The sequence below is a fragment of the Protopterus annectens genome, chromosome 14.part0, assembly GCF_019279795.1.
Source record: "Protopterus annectens isolate FY-2018-M chromosome 14.part0, PAN1.0, whole genome shotgun sequence".
In the NCBI taxonomy this organism is placed as follows: Eukaryota; Metazoa; Chordata; order Ceratodontiformes; family Protopteridae; genus Protopterus; species Protopterus annectens.
In genome coordinates this window covers 1,039,797,183-1,039,816,370 of record NC_056748.1, presented here as the reverse complement: position 1 = coordinate 1,039,816,370, position 19,188 = coordinate 1,039,797,183, and the positions used below count along the sequence as shown (strand labels likewise).

Here is a 19,188-nt window from a genome sequence, read left to right as displayed (position 1 = left end):
TCTGCAGGATACGTACTATCATATAAAAATAAACAGGTGCTCCAGGAGACATCTACGCTTTCAGGTGGGGGCCAATCATTACCAGTTCAGGACCTTGCCCTTTCGTCTCACCACAGCCCCCCGGGTGTTTACCAATTGCATGGCAGTGGTGGCAGCTCACCTGAGATTGGAGGGATTCTAGGTGTTTCTTTACCTCGACGATTGGCTCCTCACAGCACCCATGAAAGACTGACTGGTGAAAGCCACTCAATACCTTCTTTGTGTATTCGACCAGCTAGGAATTACTGTGAATCTAGCCAAGTTGAATCTGATTCTCGAAACAAAACTTAGAGTTTATTGGCATCCAGCTAAACACTGTGTCAGAAATTGCAGCCTTACCTCCCAGGCTTGTACGACTAATCAGATCCCAAGTTAAGTATTTCCTAGATCTATTTCGTCTTCAGGTCATTCTCAGGGCCTTGTGGTCCATGGCGGCAGCAGTCTATCTGGTGCCATTAACCAGGTTTTACCATGAGGGTTATACAGTGGACTCTAATGGTCTAGTGGTCTTCTCTTTTCCATCCAGTGACACCTTCCATCTGCATCACTACGGTGTGCAGGCATCATCTTCTTTGGTGGATTCAGTCTCCTGATCTCCTCGTGAGCAGACCCTTTTCTCCTCCCAATGCCACAGTGATCATGGACCCTTCCCTGCTGGAGTGGGTGGTGGGGCATTGCTAGGGAAAGACTGTCCATGTTGCGTGATCCCCTGCACAGACTAAACTGCACATAAACATACTGGACATGAGAGCAGTCCTCTTAATGTAGCAAGCCTTTCAGGACTACCATCTTCTGGGTATCATTGCAGTGCAGATGGGCAACATGGCGGTTGTGTGTACATCAGCAAACAAGAGGGCACATGTCACGAGTCCATCAGAGTGTGAGAATTGGCGATGCCCTTGGGGCGCTTTTCTCCTTGAAACGCACATTCCTGGGGAGACCAACGTGCTAGCAGATAAGCTCAGCAAAGCTATCTTGAGTTCTCACGAGTGGTCCCTGAATCCCTCAGTGGTGAGAGAGATCTTCCTTTGGTGTGGAGTTAACTGAGTTGCGATTTGTTTGCCTCCCGTTTTAGTCACAAATGCAGCAAGTACTTCGCCATGATACCCCCAGCCAGGTAGTTCATGATTGGCCTCCAGGTCTCCCTTATGCTTATCCTCCTATACCTCTCATTCCCAGAGTGCTTCAGAAAGCTTGATGCTTCAAGACTCCCTTGATCCTCATTTCCCCCTTCTGGCCTCGGCAGGTGTGGTTCAGGTCTCATCTGAAGTACCCTCCCCTTGGGTACTGGATCCCCTTCCAGATCTGATATTTCACCCCTCTCATCTTCTGATCCCAAACCTTCAGACTCTTTTTCTGACTGCATGATTTGTCCACTTCCCATAATTCAAAACCAGTCCAGGCTTGCCTTTTCCGTCCGAGACATCATTCTGGCCTCTCAGAAGGCTTCCACCAGAAAGGTCTATCGTAGTAAATCGAAAAGATTTTCTATCTGGCCAATCAATGTAATCTGGATCCTTTTTGGCTCTCATTGCAGGCATCTTATAATTCTTGTCTTCTCTCTTTCAGGATGGAGCCATTTTCTATACTATTAAGCTGCAGCTGGCTGCCATCTCTAATTTTCATGTTTGCGAGGAAACTACTTTTTCTTCTCACCTTTGGAAGGCCTTTTTGAATGGTGTCTTCCTGCATATGGCTTCCTATCTAAGATCCCTCTCCTCTTTGGAACCTTTCCTTTGTGCTGCAGTCTCTTACTCTGAGTCCTTTCAAGCCTGCTGCAACTCGAGACATTAAGTTTTTGTCTTGGAAGACTGCCTTTTTGGTGGCTGTAACATCAGCAAGATGAGTTTCTGAACTGCAGGCTGTCTCAGTCAAGCATCCATACATGATTTTTCATAGAGACAGAGTGTCTCTCAGGACTAATCCCTCTTTCATGCCCAAGGTAGCCACTGAAGCAGATTTGAATCAAACCATTCAGTTGCCAGTTTTCTTTCCCAACCATTCCAGTAAAGGAGAGTATATGCTGCACACACTTGATGTACATAGACAATTGCGATTCTGTTTAGACAGGACAAAGAGCTTTCGCAAATCTGACCAACTGTTTGTGGTCTTCTCTGCTAACAGACTGGGTTGGGGTGTGTCCAAGATTACAGCATCTCATTGGATATCCCAGTGTATTTATACGGTTTATACTTCTAAGGGATTGTCTTTACCGGGACCTTTCAGAGCTCATTCCACTAGATCTGTGGCTACATCAGCTGCCTCTTTAGCCCAACATTCCTTAGATGAGATATGCACTGCAGCCACCTGGTCTACTCTTCACACCTTCATGACTCATTACAAACTCAGCCTATTTTCCAGGAACAGGGCTTCATTTGGCTCCACAGTTCTTCTGCATGTCCTTCCATGAGGCCACCCGGGATTGTATGGTTGCTGGGGACTCTGTCCCAGACGTGAGGAATAGTGACATGGATAACATCAGATAAAGAGTTATGTACTTTCCATAACTTAGCATCTGTGTTATCCTATGTCACTATCCCTCCCTCCTTCCCCTGTCCTGTTGGATCTAGTAGAAGTGGAAATGTCCTATTTTGGTGGTTCAGGTGTACTCTGGCTGTCTTCTAGCTCTGGGGCAAACTCAATCTGAGGGGTTAAAGGGCAGCAAGGGATTATGGGAGTGGGAGGAGATCGAGCCTGGAATCTGTCTGAAAAGTTGCTGGCTCAGATCCAATGTCGGATCCTACAACACTGACGTGATGAATAGTAACATAGGATAACACAGATGCTAAGTTATGTTAAGTACATTACTCTTTTTTGAGCTCCAGCACTTTTTCTGTTTATGTACCTTCTTGAGTTTTATTAAGATATTGTATACTGTATCCTATGGGCAGCAAACTCAATCTGCGGTATGTTAGGTGTGCAGGGCATTATGGGTAAGGGGAGGCGCTTGAGAGTTTAGATCTGGTAGAAGCAGCTGATTCGGGTCTGAGACCCATCAGTTGAGGAAGAAAGAAAATGGACAATACAGGTGTAACATTATGGTGAGTATATAACTTTTTTTTTCCGTATGGCTGGTTTGATTTTCGAATGTGTACTTATAGTTTATATGTATACTCAAGGGAATAGTTCTCAGGAAGTAGGGAAGATCATTTGTTTTTTGATGAGTTACAGTTCAGGTTACCGTGGATTTTCATGACAGTACTATATGAAGGTAACATCTTAAAGATGAAAATGTAATTTCTATCTTCACTGCACTGTGTTAAAAAAATAAAATATTGATTGGGATTTAAAGCTGGGGTGATAAGAATATGTTGCTGTTAACTATGATTCTAAACTCTTAGTAGTCATTTCAGTGTATGGAGCCTTTTTCATTTATTTATGTGAAGTAACTTCTCTGCTTAAGTATTTTTTTAAAAGTAAGGATGAGAGCAGTCTTCTGACCTGTAGTTGTCCTAGTCTGAATTTTGGAAGAGAGTCATCTTGACAGTTTGTATATAAAGCCATTTATGTCTTTAAACCTTTTAGGAAAATGCATAAACTATCTTCCATTATCAGGGATTTTTTTATGGTGTATAGACACAAAGAGAGGGGGGGTAGGGAGATGTGAAATGAAAGACGGTAGTGTTTGTAGTTGAATCTAATCTAACACAAAAGCAGCTGTAAAAAAAAATACAAAAAAAAAAAAAAACAGTTAGAAAGGTGTATAAAATATTGCATGTTAACTATAAGCACCAGTCAGAGGAAGTTAGAAAAGATTGGTTAAAGAGAATGGAAAGGCAATTTACTAAGTAGCAATGGAAATAAATTTGTAAGGCTCCTAAGTATGCAAGGAAGTTCGAAGGGTTGGGATTTTTGCATGGAAGCATTTGCCTGAGTGTTTTTGTAGACTAAGTTGACTTTGAGTATTTTTCCCCCCAGGTAGATAGGAAGTACTGGAGGTGTGATGGGGGAAGAGAGGTAAATGGGAATATGTTTTTGGAAGGCTTTGACACAAATGTTGAGGGAGCAAATGGCTGTAAGGGCAATGATTCTTTTAAGCTGATGTATAGAATCCGAATTGCCTGGAAATAGTAAGGCCTTACTAAGTTAATTTAGTCTTATCAATACCATATTCAGATGCATGATGTGACTTTAGATAGGATATTTAATATATTTTATTGTTAGTACATATATTGATCATTGTATATGTCTTTGTAAGAAATGAATAATTTGTGCTCATCTATATTGTCTGGTTGAATATACTAGAAACATGTAAAATATATTGTCTGTATGTCTTGCATATGTGTTTCTTTGGAGCGTTTCTCCCCGGACCTCCACTGAAAATGGACATGTATCCAGTTGGACTATCCCGGTTAACAAATGTAAAGTAAATAAATAAATAAAATAAAATAAATAATTATTGCTGGCTGCCAGTAAAAGCAGTTAATAGAAAATGGAAATCAATATCTAAACCAGCTGTAATTGAAGTACCAAATATTGAAAAGGAGACCAGATCCAGAGGTGGGATCTTTAGTAAATAGAAGAAACAAATTTTCTAAAAATAAATAGAACTTGTGGAACAATATATGTAGAATAATGTTCAAGAGGAGGAGTGTGGGAATTGAGCAATTTGTGTAATGTAGGAGTTACTGAAAATTGTTGAAAAGAAAATCTGTATACTGCAGGATAATAATGATGGAAATTCTTGGTACTGCTTTTTCTATTTTTGTATATATACCCATGTTACAAATAAAAATGTGATGATACAATAGATGTTTAAAAAAATAGGAAAATGTATGAACTGCACAGCTATTCAACCACCCAACCTTATCCATAACTTGGGATTTCCACAGGATTAACTATGCCTCAACTTAAATGTGTTTTGATAGGCCTTACACCAGAGTAAGTCACTTACACCGAGAGCAAGTCTTTCAAACTCAGGGCAGGTTTAAACTGAGATCAACTATTTTTGAATCTGGACCAATATCTTTGCAGCATTTCACTTTGAGAATTTGTAATGGTGTTGTGCATATGAATTTAGATTGATGACGGCCAAGTGAACATACACAAGTGTTTGAATTTGCCAACCGGTGAGCTGTAAGTTTTGAGGGTTGACCAAATAAGCTAATGTACACTATGCCTATTCTCTCAAATGTATTTGTGTGGTCTATATGTATGTCTGTTTTTAGGATATTTTTGGTGTGTGTGTGTGTGTGTGTGTGTGTGTGTGTGTGTGTGTGTGTGTGTGTGCTCACCTGTAATAAGACAGGGATGACCTAGTGGTGAGGTTGACTAATTTTAATTGCCTTTTTCTGGGGAAAACTGTAAACTAATGAAAAATTGCTGTGACTGTTGGATGCAGAAAGTAGAAGCTTGACGTTTTTTTTTCTGTTTGTATAGCAGTCAAGTCCAGAGGGTGGAATCCACCTCAACTGCCACTACTGCCAGAACATTTTCAGCGGGAAACCTGAAATCCTGGATTGGCAGGTGAGATTATGTCTGGATTAAAATCTTACTAACAGTTTAGGATTTTGAGGTGAAATGTTGCAGCAGGAAAGGAGGACCTGATCTTCTATTAAGCAATCATATTATTCTTTTTTTGCATACTGGGTCAGTCTAAATGGCAGAAGTTGTTTTGCTTTGGTGCTGGTAAATATTGGCACTGCACATTTGTCTGCAAGTAACATACCCTCGAGAATAACGCAAGGTCCATTTCAGGGATAACAGTGTAGATTGTAACTTTAATACTCTGTGTGGCTTGAATTTTTACAATGTGTTTAAAAGGCTGTAATGTACCATTTTTTTATTTATTTTATCTACTTGCTTGCTTACGGTTTGGTAACCTGGTAAGTGAGCTGGTCCAAAGACCTGTTTCAGCCAAGACCCAAGTCTAAAGGCAGTAGTACAGAGTTTAAACTGGCACAAAAGTGGATTTGTATGCTATATGTATAACATTGAAACCTCTTTAAGTAGCGTACATTGACAGAAGAGTAGAAGCATTGCATATATTTGTGACTTCATTCCCTCTCTTGCTTTTCTTCCCACCAAGTAAATGCATTTGTAAGAGGATTATTAAAGCGTATTGCCCTTCCTTCTCTTTTTTTATCATGTTTTAGTTTGATGCTACTTATCCTGTGTGGTATGGTGGAGATTTTCTTTTTTTATTTACTTTTAACAGACTTTACATGACTGGATCTGATATTGTCCTGCTCATTCTTCCTCACTGATGGATTTCGGATACGACCTGGCTGACTTTTCAAGACTTGGATCCTAGTCTTGAGCTCCTCCTTCTACCCACAATGCTCTGCACCATCCCTTACTCCCCAGACCTTGTTTTGCCGCCTTACAGCCAAGACGCAGATCCTTGGTTTTGAGCATGAGAGCATTACTTCTTGATCTTTTTCAAATTTTGATATCAATAACTTTTTCCTAGTTCTACTTTTTCTAGTTCTTTAATGTTCTTTCTGTGATAATTTCTCTCTCCTCATTTTTCTATCCTCAGATTTCGCTGGCATTGGGGTGTTTGTTTGCTTGGTGTCTTTCTCCTCTCCTAAGTGCCTTGGCACATCTTGCATTTCTACTATTTAAAAAAAAGTTAGTAGTTCATTTTGTTAATATTTTTAGTTTGTATAATCTTTGGATAGCACTTAACTTGCATTGTGTTTTTTTGGTGATTGTGTGTGTGTCTGAGAAACCTTTGAATTTGGCCGAACAAGGAGGAATGGACAGATTTAGAAGATGCATCTATGTCTCAACCACATTCATGCTGATATCGTTAAATTATTTGGCACACTTTACCAGCTTGAAAAGAGATTTGATCAAGGTGCTCTCATACAACTGTCTGCTCTCTCATTTATTGCTAATTCTTCAATGAGGTTGATCTACTGTACAGCAGAGGGCCCTTCATGAGCAGCCGGTTTAGGCATAGCCATAATGAGACATGCCTGAATGAGACTTGTTTGAAATATCAGTGAAAGATGCACTTACCCACACCGAGCAGGAAGGAAAGACCTTATCGGCCATGGGAGTCAAGTTTTCTACACCACAGATGACATTTTCTAGAAACCAGCGAGGAGGGAAGAAAACTTGGTTCCAGAAGTCTCAGGGATCTTTTCAGGACTCCCACTGGGATACTTCCTCCAGAGGCAAAGAAAGAGGTTTAAATGGTAGACGTCACTCAAGGCGTCACTTTCGAGGCAAAGGGGGTGTGCAGATCCAGGGCTTCAGAGACTCTCTGATAGGTCCAGTCAGTGTTCCTGAAGCACTGCCCGATTGTCCATCTCTGGAGGGAGTCAAGGGTCATCTTTCCCTGCATCCAAACATCTGGACAAATCTTACAAGCAAGTCCAAAGTATAATATTCAGAGGTTATTACATACCCCTTTCCCTTCCACCTCCATGACCCAGGAGGAACGTCCCCAATGTTCCACCCAGTCAGAGGGAATACGCAGCTCAAGAAGTCCAAAAGCTGCTACAAAAAAATAGTCATCCAAGACGTCCCAACCGCACAAATATGATTTGGAACTTATTGCTGCATTTTGGTGCCAAAGAAAACATGGGACCCAAGATCACTTCTGGATCTGAGTGATCTGAACTGGTATGCGAAGAACTCAAAGTTCCGAATGGCTACAGTTCAATCCATTCTGCCCCTTGTACGCAAGGATGATTGGATGTGCTTTATAGATCTTCAGGATGCATTCTATCACCTCAAAATAGACAGGCACTCCAGAAGACACCTGTACTTTAGGCTAAGAGACAATCACTACTATTTCAGAGTACTGCCCTTTTGGCTTACCACAACCCCCTGGGTGTTTAACAAGTGCATTGCAGCTCACCCGAGGTTCAAAGAATTCCCGGTGTTTCCCTGCCTAGACGATTGGCTCCTCACTGCCCCAACAAGGCATCAACTTCTACAAGCCAGGGATTACTTTCTTCAGATCTCCAACTCCCTAGACGTCACAATAAATCTGGCCAAATTAAACCTAACTCCTGTGCAAAGTCTAGAATTCATTGGAACTCATCTGAACACTATGAATCAAGTAGCTTCATTACCTATTCAACATGTTACATTATTGAGAAATCAGGTATGGAACTTACTGTCTTGTCCATCCCCTCCAGTGAAGGATCCCTCTCCTCCTTGGGATCTCATGGTGGTGTTGTAGGTTTTGACTCTGAATTCCTTTGAACTGCTAACATTTGTGTTATGAAGTTGCTTTCTTGGAAAACCATTCTTTTGGTAGCTATCACTTCAGCAAAAAGAATTTGAGCTTCAGTCATTATCGTTTATGCCTGCTTATGTTATTTAACATAAAGATGGGGTGTCTCTACGAACCAATCCTTCCTTTATGCCAAAAGTGGCCAGAGAGACGGACATTAACCAATTCATTCAATTACCCGTTTTCTTTCTGAACTTTACTAATAAGGGTGAATATTTGCTGCATCTTCTTCATGTTCATAAGCAACTACGTTTTTATCTTTATAGAACAAAACCATACAGGAAGTCTGATCAGCTGTTTGTATCCTTTTCTCTTAACTGCTTGGGTTAAGCAGTTTCTGCAATTACTGTATCCAAATGGATTACTGGCTGTATTTCACTGATTTATTCTGAAAAAGGTTTATTCTTGCTAGGTTGGGTTTGGATCTGATCCTCAGATCCGACTCAGCCTTTATATTTAAGCTCAGGGTCTTCTGCCAGCTCGTGGCTAAACCCTATCCCAGCATGCACCAGAAAACCTCCCCAGATGTTCTTCATGTTTCACTGTTGCAGTTATCTGTGGGTTATCCCCGCTGTGGTAGCCCTTAGGTGGCCCGAATACCAGAGTCAGTATTTTTCTGCGTTGGCTGCTGTCGCTTGCTGACTGACGTCAGGTCGGCAGTGCTATAAAGCAAGGCAGCAGATACCATTACATCAGTCTTTTTTGCCGTGGAGCCCATAGCGGAAACGGTTCATAAGTGTGCCGGTCGGTTGCTATCAGAGTCTTGAATTACAGCTGAAAACGTCTAAAGCTAAGTACCTCATTGGGGATCCTTTTTTCTTGCACTAACCGATGTCCAAAAAAGTTAATTGTCTCGCCTGTGGAAAGCAAATCCCACACAGAGACTTCCATTCATACTGCATCACTTGTTTAGGCCCAGACCACAGTGTCCCCCGTTGCTGGTTCTGTGCCTTCTTTAATGTGAGAACTATTCATCGTAGAGCTCTTATTGTAGCCAGGTATTTTCATCTCCCATCCTCGCATTCTGGTATCCGTCAACCAACAATCCATAGACATTCCGAAAAAAAGTAAAGATAGAGATAGAGACAGACCACTCAATGCTAAACATTCCAACAACTCTACCACTAAGCAGGTTGTCGGATGTTCATCGTGTTTCACTGTTGCAGTCATTACACTTGGGTTATCCTGCTGGCAGACTACCCGCAGTCTGCCTGAATTCCAAAGTCCTGGTCCAGCGTCGGTTGCTGTCGCCTCTTCCCTGACGTCAGTGCGCCAGGGGCATAAAAGATGCAGCCGACGCCATTTTCTTCAGTCTTTTTTGCCGTGTGGTGCCTGAATTAAAAGCAGTTCGCAAGTGCCGGTCGGCCGACTCCTGAGATTTTCAAAACGAATTTCAGATCCGAAATTTTCATTAAAGCTAAGTACCCCGTTGGGAAAACTTTTTTCTTGCTTCAGACCGATGTCAGAAAAAGTTAACAATTGTATTTCTTGTGGGAAGCAAATACCTCATAAGGATTTTCATTCTTACTGTATTCCTTGCCTAGGTCCTGACCACGACGTTGCTAGCTGTCGGTTTTGTGCTAGATTTAACCAACGCACTATTAAGCGTCAGTACGATTTTACCTTTCATTACTTTGGCCGAAGATTTAATTATATAATGCCGTCGGAACAGCCGACAACCAGAGTTTATAAAAGGAACAGGAAAAGGACAGGCATCCGAGGTCCAAAACTGATGACGAAACCTCCACGAGGCCAGTCGCCGGTTCTCAGTGAGGCACTTTCGCAGCCCCTGACGCCCGCTACCTCAGAGCCACAGTCCGCTTCCGACTCCCACGTGGAGCTGACTAGGCCTCTGGATACTGAAGGTATTGGACACTCGGAAACTATTTCCTCAGATGGGTCCGGAGCCACTGAGCAGGCATAGGCTTCTGAGGGTGTTTTCAGACCTACACAGTTATATGTAAAGCCAACCTCAGCTTCAAAGGCAAAGACTAAAGCAGCTCTAAAGACAAAGAAACAAGTACAGCATTCTCCTGCACAGACTTCCATGCCTAAAAAACAGATGCTCAAAATGGCCGAAGACTTAATTACTTTGATCAGGGGTTTCCATCCCCCTCCTGATAAGAGGCCTAGGCAAGAGACAGAATATGAATCTTCATATCAGGTTTCCATTTCCTCTGACTCCTCTTCTGAACAGGGATACTCCCTTCCTCCCTATGAGGATTCTGATGCTGAAGAGTCTATTCCTTCAGCCTCTCCTCCTGATGATTATTCTTTTGGTGAAACCCTTCATACCATGAGGGAGCACTTTGACTGGGAGAGCCAAGATTACTCAATCTAAGAAAAGGCTCAGAGACTTTCTTTTACTACCTCAGCACAGACCTCTTGCTATTCCACCTGTTCTAGACATAGTAGATGATGTATTTTCAGAGTCCAGCCTGTCTTGTGACTGTTTACTCTCTGCACCAGTTAAGCCAGACAGATACTACAGGGTTCCAGATTCCCACAAATGTCTATATAAAAACCCTGCTGCTGACCCAGAAACTATATTGTAGGGTCTCAAAGGGGTCAAGGCTTCCACTGTGAAAAATAAACAATCTGAAGATTAAAAATGGCTAGAGGTAAAAACAAGGTGCAGAAAATATATAAAGCAAAAACAGAAAAACATCTTCGCTTCTTACGAATCCTGGATGTTCCTGTCAATCCATTACTTAATGTTGATCTTGGCACTGTCACTGATGATGGTTTTGTTACTCAACAACGACTACCAGAATTTTTTCAGCTATATAGAGAATTGGAGAACTTGATGTACAAGTACAAAAGACTGCAGTGGCAGTGGTTGCACGTACAAGCCTCTCTTGAAGCTAAAATTATTCCACGTGGTCTTAGGATTCTTAACATGCCTACCTATGGAGATACGTATCCAGCACTGCTCTGTAAATGGCAAGAGCTTAACCTGCAATTTAGTTCAAGGTATATGGAACTTTTGATTGAATTCTTTTCACCAATAGAGGATGATCTGAAGTCTCAGATCATTGCTTTAGAGAAAAAGATCTCTGACACTTTTTCTAATGACCTTACCTTGGACAAAATGGAACAGTTGCAGGATAGTATTATCTCTTATGAAAAGAAACTTCAAAGTGTTAAGCTAACTAAGCTTAATAGAGACAAATTAGATTTTGTCAAAAATAATGTTTTTTCCTGGCCTAGAGAAGTAGTGACTACATCACCTCAGGAAAATTATACTTCTAGTGTTAGATCTACAAGTGCTGCTCCAAAAGAGCGCTCAACCCATTTTGCCAGCCATTCTGGCTCTACTTCTGGTCTCTCTGAAGAGAGAGCTGGCGTTGTATCTGAATCAATGAGCATTGCAGCGTCAATTTTAAATACTAACGCTTCTACTTCTCACTTAGTTAGCTTGAACAATTCTCTGCCAACCAGTGATAATTCCGGCAATGTTTCCAGGCTCACTTATTTATAAGGTACTGATCATGCATTGCCGTATATTGCCAGCGCCCCTCTCCAACAAGTAGTTCGGATTCAGGGTCCAGCAGATGACAACAGTGTTTTTTTAGACAAAATGAAGAAAGGTGACTTCACATTGAAAGCCCCATTACCATACAAAGCGCATCCAAGGAGCACTTCGCAATACAGAAGGGAGCAAAAGAATCACTATTCAGAGGGAACTGTGCAACAGCCCAAAAGGAGAAGGACATAATTACAGGTTTGGTGTTAAATATTTCGTCCTTTACTTTGAGTGATGAACAGCTTAATCTTCTGAATAAGGGTCTGTCTTTCATCCCTGCCCGAAAAGCTGACTTGGCAGAGATGTTGAAATACCTTAGATTACTGGTCAGAAATTTATCACTTAAATACTTGTTTGCTATGGACACAGCGGGGTCTAATAAGATGAATGAACGTTATAAGCAACCAAGTACTTTTGTTCCTGCAGTACCTGCAGGAGTACAGACGTTTTTAGATATTTGTGAGATCGCTTTTAGAGATTTGAATATGTCTTCCAGTAATAATTATTCATTCTGTAATTTGTCCAGTGATGAATGTAGAGCTCTTCAAGAGCTAAAAAGCTTACAATCCTTGGAAATTAAACAGGCTGATAAGGGTGGGGTTATAGTTTTGTTGGACAGGGGCCTTTATATTAGACAAATGGAGAAATTGCTACATAACACACAGACTTATCAATGTATCTCTAGAACAATAGTGAATGCAATTGTTGAGAAAGTATCTTTTTTTAATTTTTGATCTTTTAATAACTAATTTGATTAATGAATCCTTGTTCAAATATTTTAATGTCTATAAACCAGTAGTCCCTAGGGTTTATGGCCTACCAAAAGTTCATAAAGATATGTTTGTTCCTCCCATGAGACCAATTGTTTCAGGCACTGGTTGTTGCACTGAACCCCTTTCTATTTTTGTAGAAGGGAATTTGCATGGTTTCTTGGAAGGCTGTCATACTTTATTACGAGACACTAAGATGTTTTTGGAACATTTACAACATAGGATGACTACTATCGAACGAGATGAAGTGTTTACTTTTGTTACAATAGACATAGAATCTTTATTTACAAGTATCCCCAATTCTTGGGGTGTGGAGAGAGTCAGAAATTTTCTTACTGTTAATAGATGCCTTACAACTACTAAAATTCAGCTGATTTGCAGCCTACTGGAAGTTATACTCGAGAATAATGTTATTGTTTTTCAAGACCATTTTTTTCTTCAGAAAGTTGGCATAGCTATGGGCACTGCTTGTGCCAATAGCTACGTCAACCTAGCTTTGGTGTTCTGGGAGCAGCAGACTATTTTTTCCGTAGATAATCCTTTCCTTGGGCAAGTATTATGGTATGTTCGCTTTGTAGATGATGTTTTTATGTTGTGGAAGGGACACGGCTCTGATATTCCTAGATTTATTGATTATTTACATACCACAACTGAATTCCTGATATTTCCTTACTATAGCTCAAATACAGAAAACAATTTTCTTGATGTTACGGTCAGGAGGTCTGATTTTAATCAATTGAGTAGTAGAGTCTACCACAAACCTACAAGGAGACATACATTTTTACATAAAACTAGTATGCATCCAAGGCGTAATCCTAGGAATGTCCTGAAGGGACAAGTTTTTAGGACTTTGCGTCTCCACAACAGCGATGAAGTAGCAGAAATAGCTCTTGAAAGTATTAAGTCTGATTTTTTAGAAAGGGGATATTCATTATCTGATATTAATAAAACAATATCTGAAGCATGGAAATTGAGGGACACTAGATGTAGACCCTATCTTAGAGAAAATATTAATAGCGGCAATTTAGATAATAGTTTGGCAGCTGAGAATGATTTCAGGGTTGTTTTCAGTTTTCTAGTGATGTTAATCAGTGCATAGATTATCAGGAGACATTGGCATTTGTTACAAGAAGTTCCAGGGCTAATTGAAAAGGTTGGTGAGGTTCCTTTATTTTGCTTTAGGAACAATAGATCTCTTAAGCAACATCTATGTAATAGGAAGTCTCTGAGGCTTTCAGTTTCCCCCCGGGTTACACAACTGTACTATCTGACCTGTGGTTTGAGTCCCAGTGTCCAAGATACCTGAGATAGTTAGCATCTGAACTGAGGAAGCTCCTTCTTCAACACCGATGATTTCCCTGACCAGCCATGCTCCGATTTTGTTGGACCAGAGTGGGTCTCTGATCTATGATGCTAGCATCGGGTCCAGAGGTTGGGTATGGCTCCAACTTTGTCAGATCCGTCCCTTCCTGTTGGTACCTTGGCCCTCAACAGCTTGAGTCTGACTCTTTCTGAGGCCGCGGATCCTGGGTTGGCCCCTTCCTTTCCTCCTTGGCTTTGAGTGAGATGGGAGGGGTTTTGTTGGGTCCATCTGCCTTCCAGGTGGTAGAAAGGGCCTTCTCTTTATGTAGAGAGCTGTCCTCACATGCAAGATCCTTCCCTTTATCCCTCATAGGGTCCAGGCACTGAGTCTATCATTCCTGCTCCAGGTCAGTTACCCTGGGATGCCTCCATGCTCTTTCCCCTGGGGAATTTCCCCTTTCTTCAGACACCTCTCCTGAAGGATCCCACCGATTGCTACCAGACGGCGTCTCCTTTGGAGGCATCCTGGAAATCCTTAGACAGAAAAGTGGCAGGTTTTCCCCATCTCTTTCAGTCAGTGTTCTTGTCGGCTTTCAGGGCAGGCCCAACTATGTCTTGGGTACCCCCCTCCTCTCCAGTGGATGAACTTATTGACCTAGTTTCTTGCTGGGCCTGCAAGCAACCAGACACTGTTAAGCATATCCCCAAGCATCTGAAAAAATTTTTAGTGCCCCCAGCAGACAGAACCCATTGGACCAAGGGTGTCCCAGTTGATGCCATTGTGGTGGCAGCCACTAAAATGAAGCTACCTGACCAGAGCTCCTCTGTCCCCCCACCGAACAAGGAGGAATGGACAGATTTAGAAGATGCATCTATGTCTCAACCACATTCATGCTGATATCGTTAAATTATTTGGCACACTTTACCAGCTTGAAAAGAGATTTGATCAAGGTGCTCTCATACAACTGTCTGCTCTCTCATTTATTGCTAATTCTTCAATGAGGTTGATCTACTGTACAGCAGAGGGCCCTTCATGAGCAGCCGGTTTAGGCATAGCCATAATGAGACATGCCTGAATGAGACTTGTTTGAAATATCAGTGAAAGATGCACTTACCCACACCGAGCAGGAAGGAAAGACCTTATCGGCCATGGGAGTCAAGTTTTCTACTCCACAGATGACATTTTCTAGAAACCAGCGAGGAGGGAAGAAAACTTGGTTCCAGAAGTCTCAGGGATCTTTTCAGGACTCCCACTGGGATACTTCCTCCAGAGGCAAAGAAAGAGGTTTAAATGGTAGACGTCACTCAAGACGTCACTCGAGGCAGAGGGGGTGTGCAGATCCAGGGCTTCAGAGACTCTCTGATAGGTCCAGTCAGTGTTCCTGAAGCACTGCCCGATTGTCCATCTCTGGAGGGAGTCAAGGGTCATCTTTCCCTGCATCCAAACATCTGGACAAATCTTACAAGCAAGTCCAAAGTATAATATTCAGAGGTTATTACATACCCCTTTCCCTTCCACCTCCATGACCCAGGAGGAACGTCCCCAATGTTCCACCCAGTCAGAGGGAATACGCAGCTCAAGAAGTCCAAAAGCTGCTACAAAAAAATAGTCATCCAAGACGTCCCAACCGCACAAATATGATTTGGAACTTATTGCTGCATTTTGGTGCCAAAGAAAACATGGGACCCAAGATCACTTCTGGATCTGAGTGATCTGAACTGGTATGCGAAGAACTCAAAGTTCCGAATGGCTACAGTTCAATCCATTCTGCCCTTATGCGCAAGGATGATTGGATGTGCTTTATAGATCTTCAGGATGCATTCTATCACCTCAAAATAGACAGGCACTCCAGAAGACACCTGTACTTTAGGCTAAGAGACAATCACTACTATTTCAGAGTACTGCCCTTTTGGCTTACCACAACCCCCTGGGTGTTTAACAAGTGCATTGCAGCTCACCCGAGGTTCAAAGAATTCCCGGTGTTTCCCTGCCTAGACGATTGGCTCCTCACTGCCCCAACAAGGCATCAACTTCTACAAGCCAGGGATTACTTTCTTCAGATCTCCAACTCCCTAGACGTCACAATAAATCTGGCCAAATTAAACCTAACTCCTGTGCAAAGTCTAGAATTCATTGGAACTCATCTGAACACTATGAATCAAGTAGCTTCATTACCTATTCAACATGTTACATTATTGAGAAATCAGGTATGGAACTTACTGTCTTGTCCATCCCCTCCAGTGAAGGATCCCTCTCCTCCTTGGGATCTCACGGTGGTGTTGTAGGTTTTGACTCTGAATTCCTTTGAACTGCTAACATTTGTGTTATGAAGTTGCTTTCTTGGAAAACCATTCTTTTGGTAGCTATCACTTCAGCAAAAAGAATTTGAGCTTCAGTCATTATCATTTATGCCTGCTTATGTTATTTAACATAAAGATGGGGTGTCTCTACGAACCAATCCTTCCTTTATGCCAAAAGTGGCCAGAGAGACGGACATTAACCAATTCATTCAATTACCCGTTTTCTTTCTGAACTTTACTAATAAGGGTGAATATTTGCTGCATCTTCTTCATGTTCATAAGCAACTACGTTTTTATCTTTATAGAACAAAACCATACAGGAAGTCTGATCAGCTGTTTGTATCCTTTTCTCTTAACTGCTTGGGTTAAGCAGTTTCTGCAATTACTGTATCCAAATGGATTACTGACTGTATTTCACTGATTTATTCTGAAAAAGGTTTATTCTTGCTAGGTTGGGTTTGGATCTGATCCTCAGATCCGACTCAGCCTTTATATTTAAGCTCAGGGTCTTCTGCCAGCTCGTGGCTAAACCCTATCCCAGCATGCACCAGAAAACCTCCCCAGATGTTCTTCATGTTTCACTGTTGCAGTTATCTGTGGGTTATCCCCGCTGTGGTAGCCCTTAGGTGGCCCGAATACCAGAGTCAGTATTTTTCTGCGTTGGCTGCTGTCGCTTGCTGACTGACGTCAGGTCGGCAGTGCTATAAAGCAAGGCAGCAGATACCATTACATCAGTCTTTTTTGCCGTGGAGCCCATAGCGGAAACGGTTCATAAGTGTGCCGGTCGGTTGCTATCAGAGTCTTGAATTACAGCTGAAAACGTCTAAAGCTAAGTACCTCATTGGGGATCCTTTTTTCTTGCACTAACCGATGTCCAAAAAAGTTAATTGTCTCGCCTGTGGAAAGCAAATCCCACACAGAGACTTCCATTCATACTGCATCACTTGTTTAGGCCCAGACCACAGTGTCCCCCGTTGCTGGTTCTGTGCCTTCTTTAATGTGAGAACTATTCATCTTAGAGCTCTTATTGTAGCCAGGTATTTTCATCTCCCATCCTCGGATTCTGGTATCCGTCAACCAACAATCCATAGACATTCCGAAAAAAAGTAAAGATAGAGATAGAGACAGACCACTCAATGCTAAACATTCCAACAACTCTACCACTAAGCGGGTTGTCGGATGTTCATCGTGTTTCACTGTTGCAGTCATTACACTTGGGTTATCCTGCTGGCAGACTACCCGCAGTCTGCCTGAATTCCAAAGTCCTGGTCCAGCGTCGGTTGCTGTCGCCTCTTCCCTGACGTCAGTGCGCCAGGGGCATAAAAGATGCAGCCAACGCCATTTTCTTCAGTCTTTTTTGCCGTGTGGTGCCTGAATTAAAAGCAGTTCGCAAGTGCCGGTCGGCCGACTCCTGAGATTTTCAAAACGAATTTCAGATCCGAAATTTTCATTAAAGCTAAGTACCCCGTTGGGAAAACTTTTTTCTTGCTTCAGACCGATGTCAGAAAAAGTTAACAATTGTATTTCTTGTGGGAAGCAAATACCTCATAAGGATTTTCATTCTTACTGTATTCCTTGCCTAGGTCCTGACCACGACGTTGCTAGCTGTCGGTTTTGTGCTAGATTTAACCAACGCACTATTAAGCGTCAGTACGATTTTACCTTTCATTACTTTGGCCGAAGATTTAATTATATAATGCCGTCGGAACAGCCGACAACCAGAGTTTATAAAAGGAACAGGAAAAGGACAGGCATCCGAGGTCCAAAACTGATGAAAACCTCCACGAGGCCAGTCGCGGTTCTCAGTGAGGCACTTTCGCAGCCCCTGACGCCCGCTACCTCAGAGCCACAGGCCGCTTCCGACTCCCACGTGGAGCTGACTAGGCCTCTGGATACTGAAGGTATTGGACACTCGGAAACTATTTCCTCAGATGGGTCCGGAGCCACTGAGCAGGCATAGGCTTCTGAGGGTGTTTTCAGACCTACACAGTTATATGTAAAGCCAACCTCAGCTTCAAAGGCAAAGACTAAAGCAGCTCTAAAGACAAAGAAACAAGTACAGCATTCTCCTGCACAGACTTCCATGCCTAAAAAACAGATGCTCAAAATGGCCGAAGACTTAATTACTTTGATCAGGGGTTCCCATCCCCCTCCTGATAAGAGGCCTAGGCAAGAGACAGAATATGAATCTTCATATCAGGTTTCCATTTCCTCTGACTCCTCTTCTGAACAGGGATACTCCCTTCCTCCCTATGAGGATTCTGATGCTGAAGAGTCTATTCCTTCAGCCTCTCCTCCTGATGATTATTCTTTTGGTGAAACCCTTCATACCATGAGGGAGCACTTTCACTGGGAGAGCCAAGATTACTCAATCTAAGAAAAGGCTCAGAGACTTTCTTTTACTACCTCAGCACAGACCTCTTGCTATTCCACCTGTTCTAGACATAGTAGATGATGTATTTTCAGAGTCCAGCCTGTCTTGTGACTGTTTACTCTCTGCACCAGTTAAGCCAGACAGATACTACAGGGTTCCAGATTCCCACAAATGTCTATATAAAAACCCTGCTGCTGACCCAGAAACTATATTGTAGGGTCTCAAAGGGGTCAAGGCTTCCACTGTGAAAAATAAACAATCTGAAGATTAAAATGGCTAGAGGTAAAAACAAGGTGCAGAAAATATATAAAGCAAAAACAGAAAAACATCTTCGCTTCTTAATCCTGGATGTTCCTGTCAATCCATTACTTAATGTTGATCTTGGCACTGTCACTGATGATGGTTTTGTTACTCAACAACGACTACCAGAATTTTTTCAGCTACAGAGAATTGGGGAACTTGATGTACAAGTACAAAAGACTGCAGTGGCAGTGGTTGCACGTACAAGCCTCTCTTGAAGCTAAAATTATTCCACGTGGTCTTAGGATTCTTAACATGCCTACCTATGGAGATACGTATCCAGCACTGCTCTGTAAATGGCAAGAGCTTAACCTGCAATTTAGTTCAAGGTATATGGAACTTTTGATTGAATTCTTTTCACCAATAGAGGATGATCTGAAGT

At 42.1% G+C, this 19,188-nt stretch overlaps 1 protein-coding gene across 2 annotated transcripts in view; it reads left to right on the top strand.

Annotated features, from left to right (window-relative positions):
- Window positions 1-19,188, top strand: part of ZMYM3 (zinc finger MYM-type containing 3) — a 3,891,108-nt gene that overhangs the window by 1,677,795 nt on the left and 2,194,125 nt on the right. Inside the window, exon 10 of one of the 2 annotated variants that reach the window (XM_044056844.1) lies at window positions 5,422-5,505. In XM_044056844.1, coding sequence (XP_043912779.1) covers window positions 5,422-5,505 — 84 coding nt within the window. Of the gene's footprint in view, window positions 1-5,418; window positions 5,506-19,188 lie in introns of both variants that reach the window. The other variant, XM_044056843.1, reaches the window with a different exon arrangement.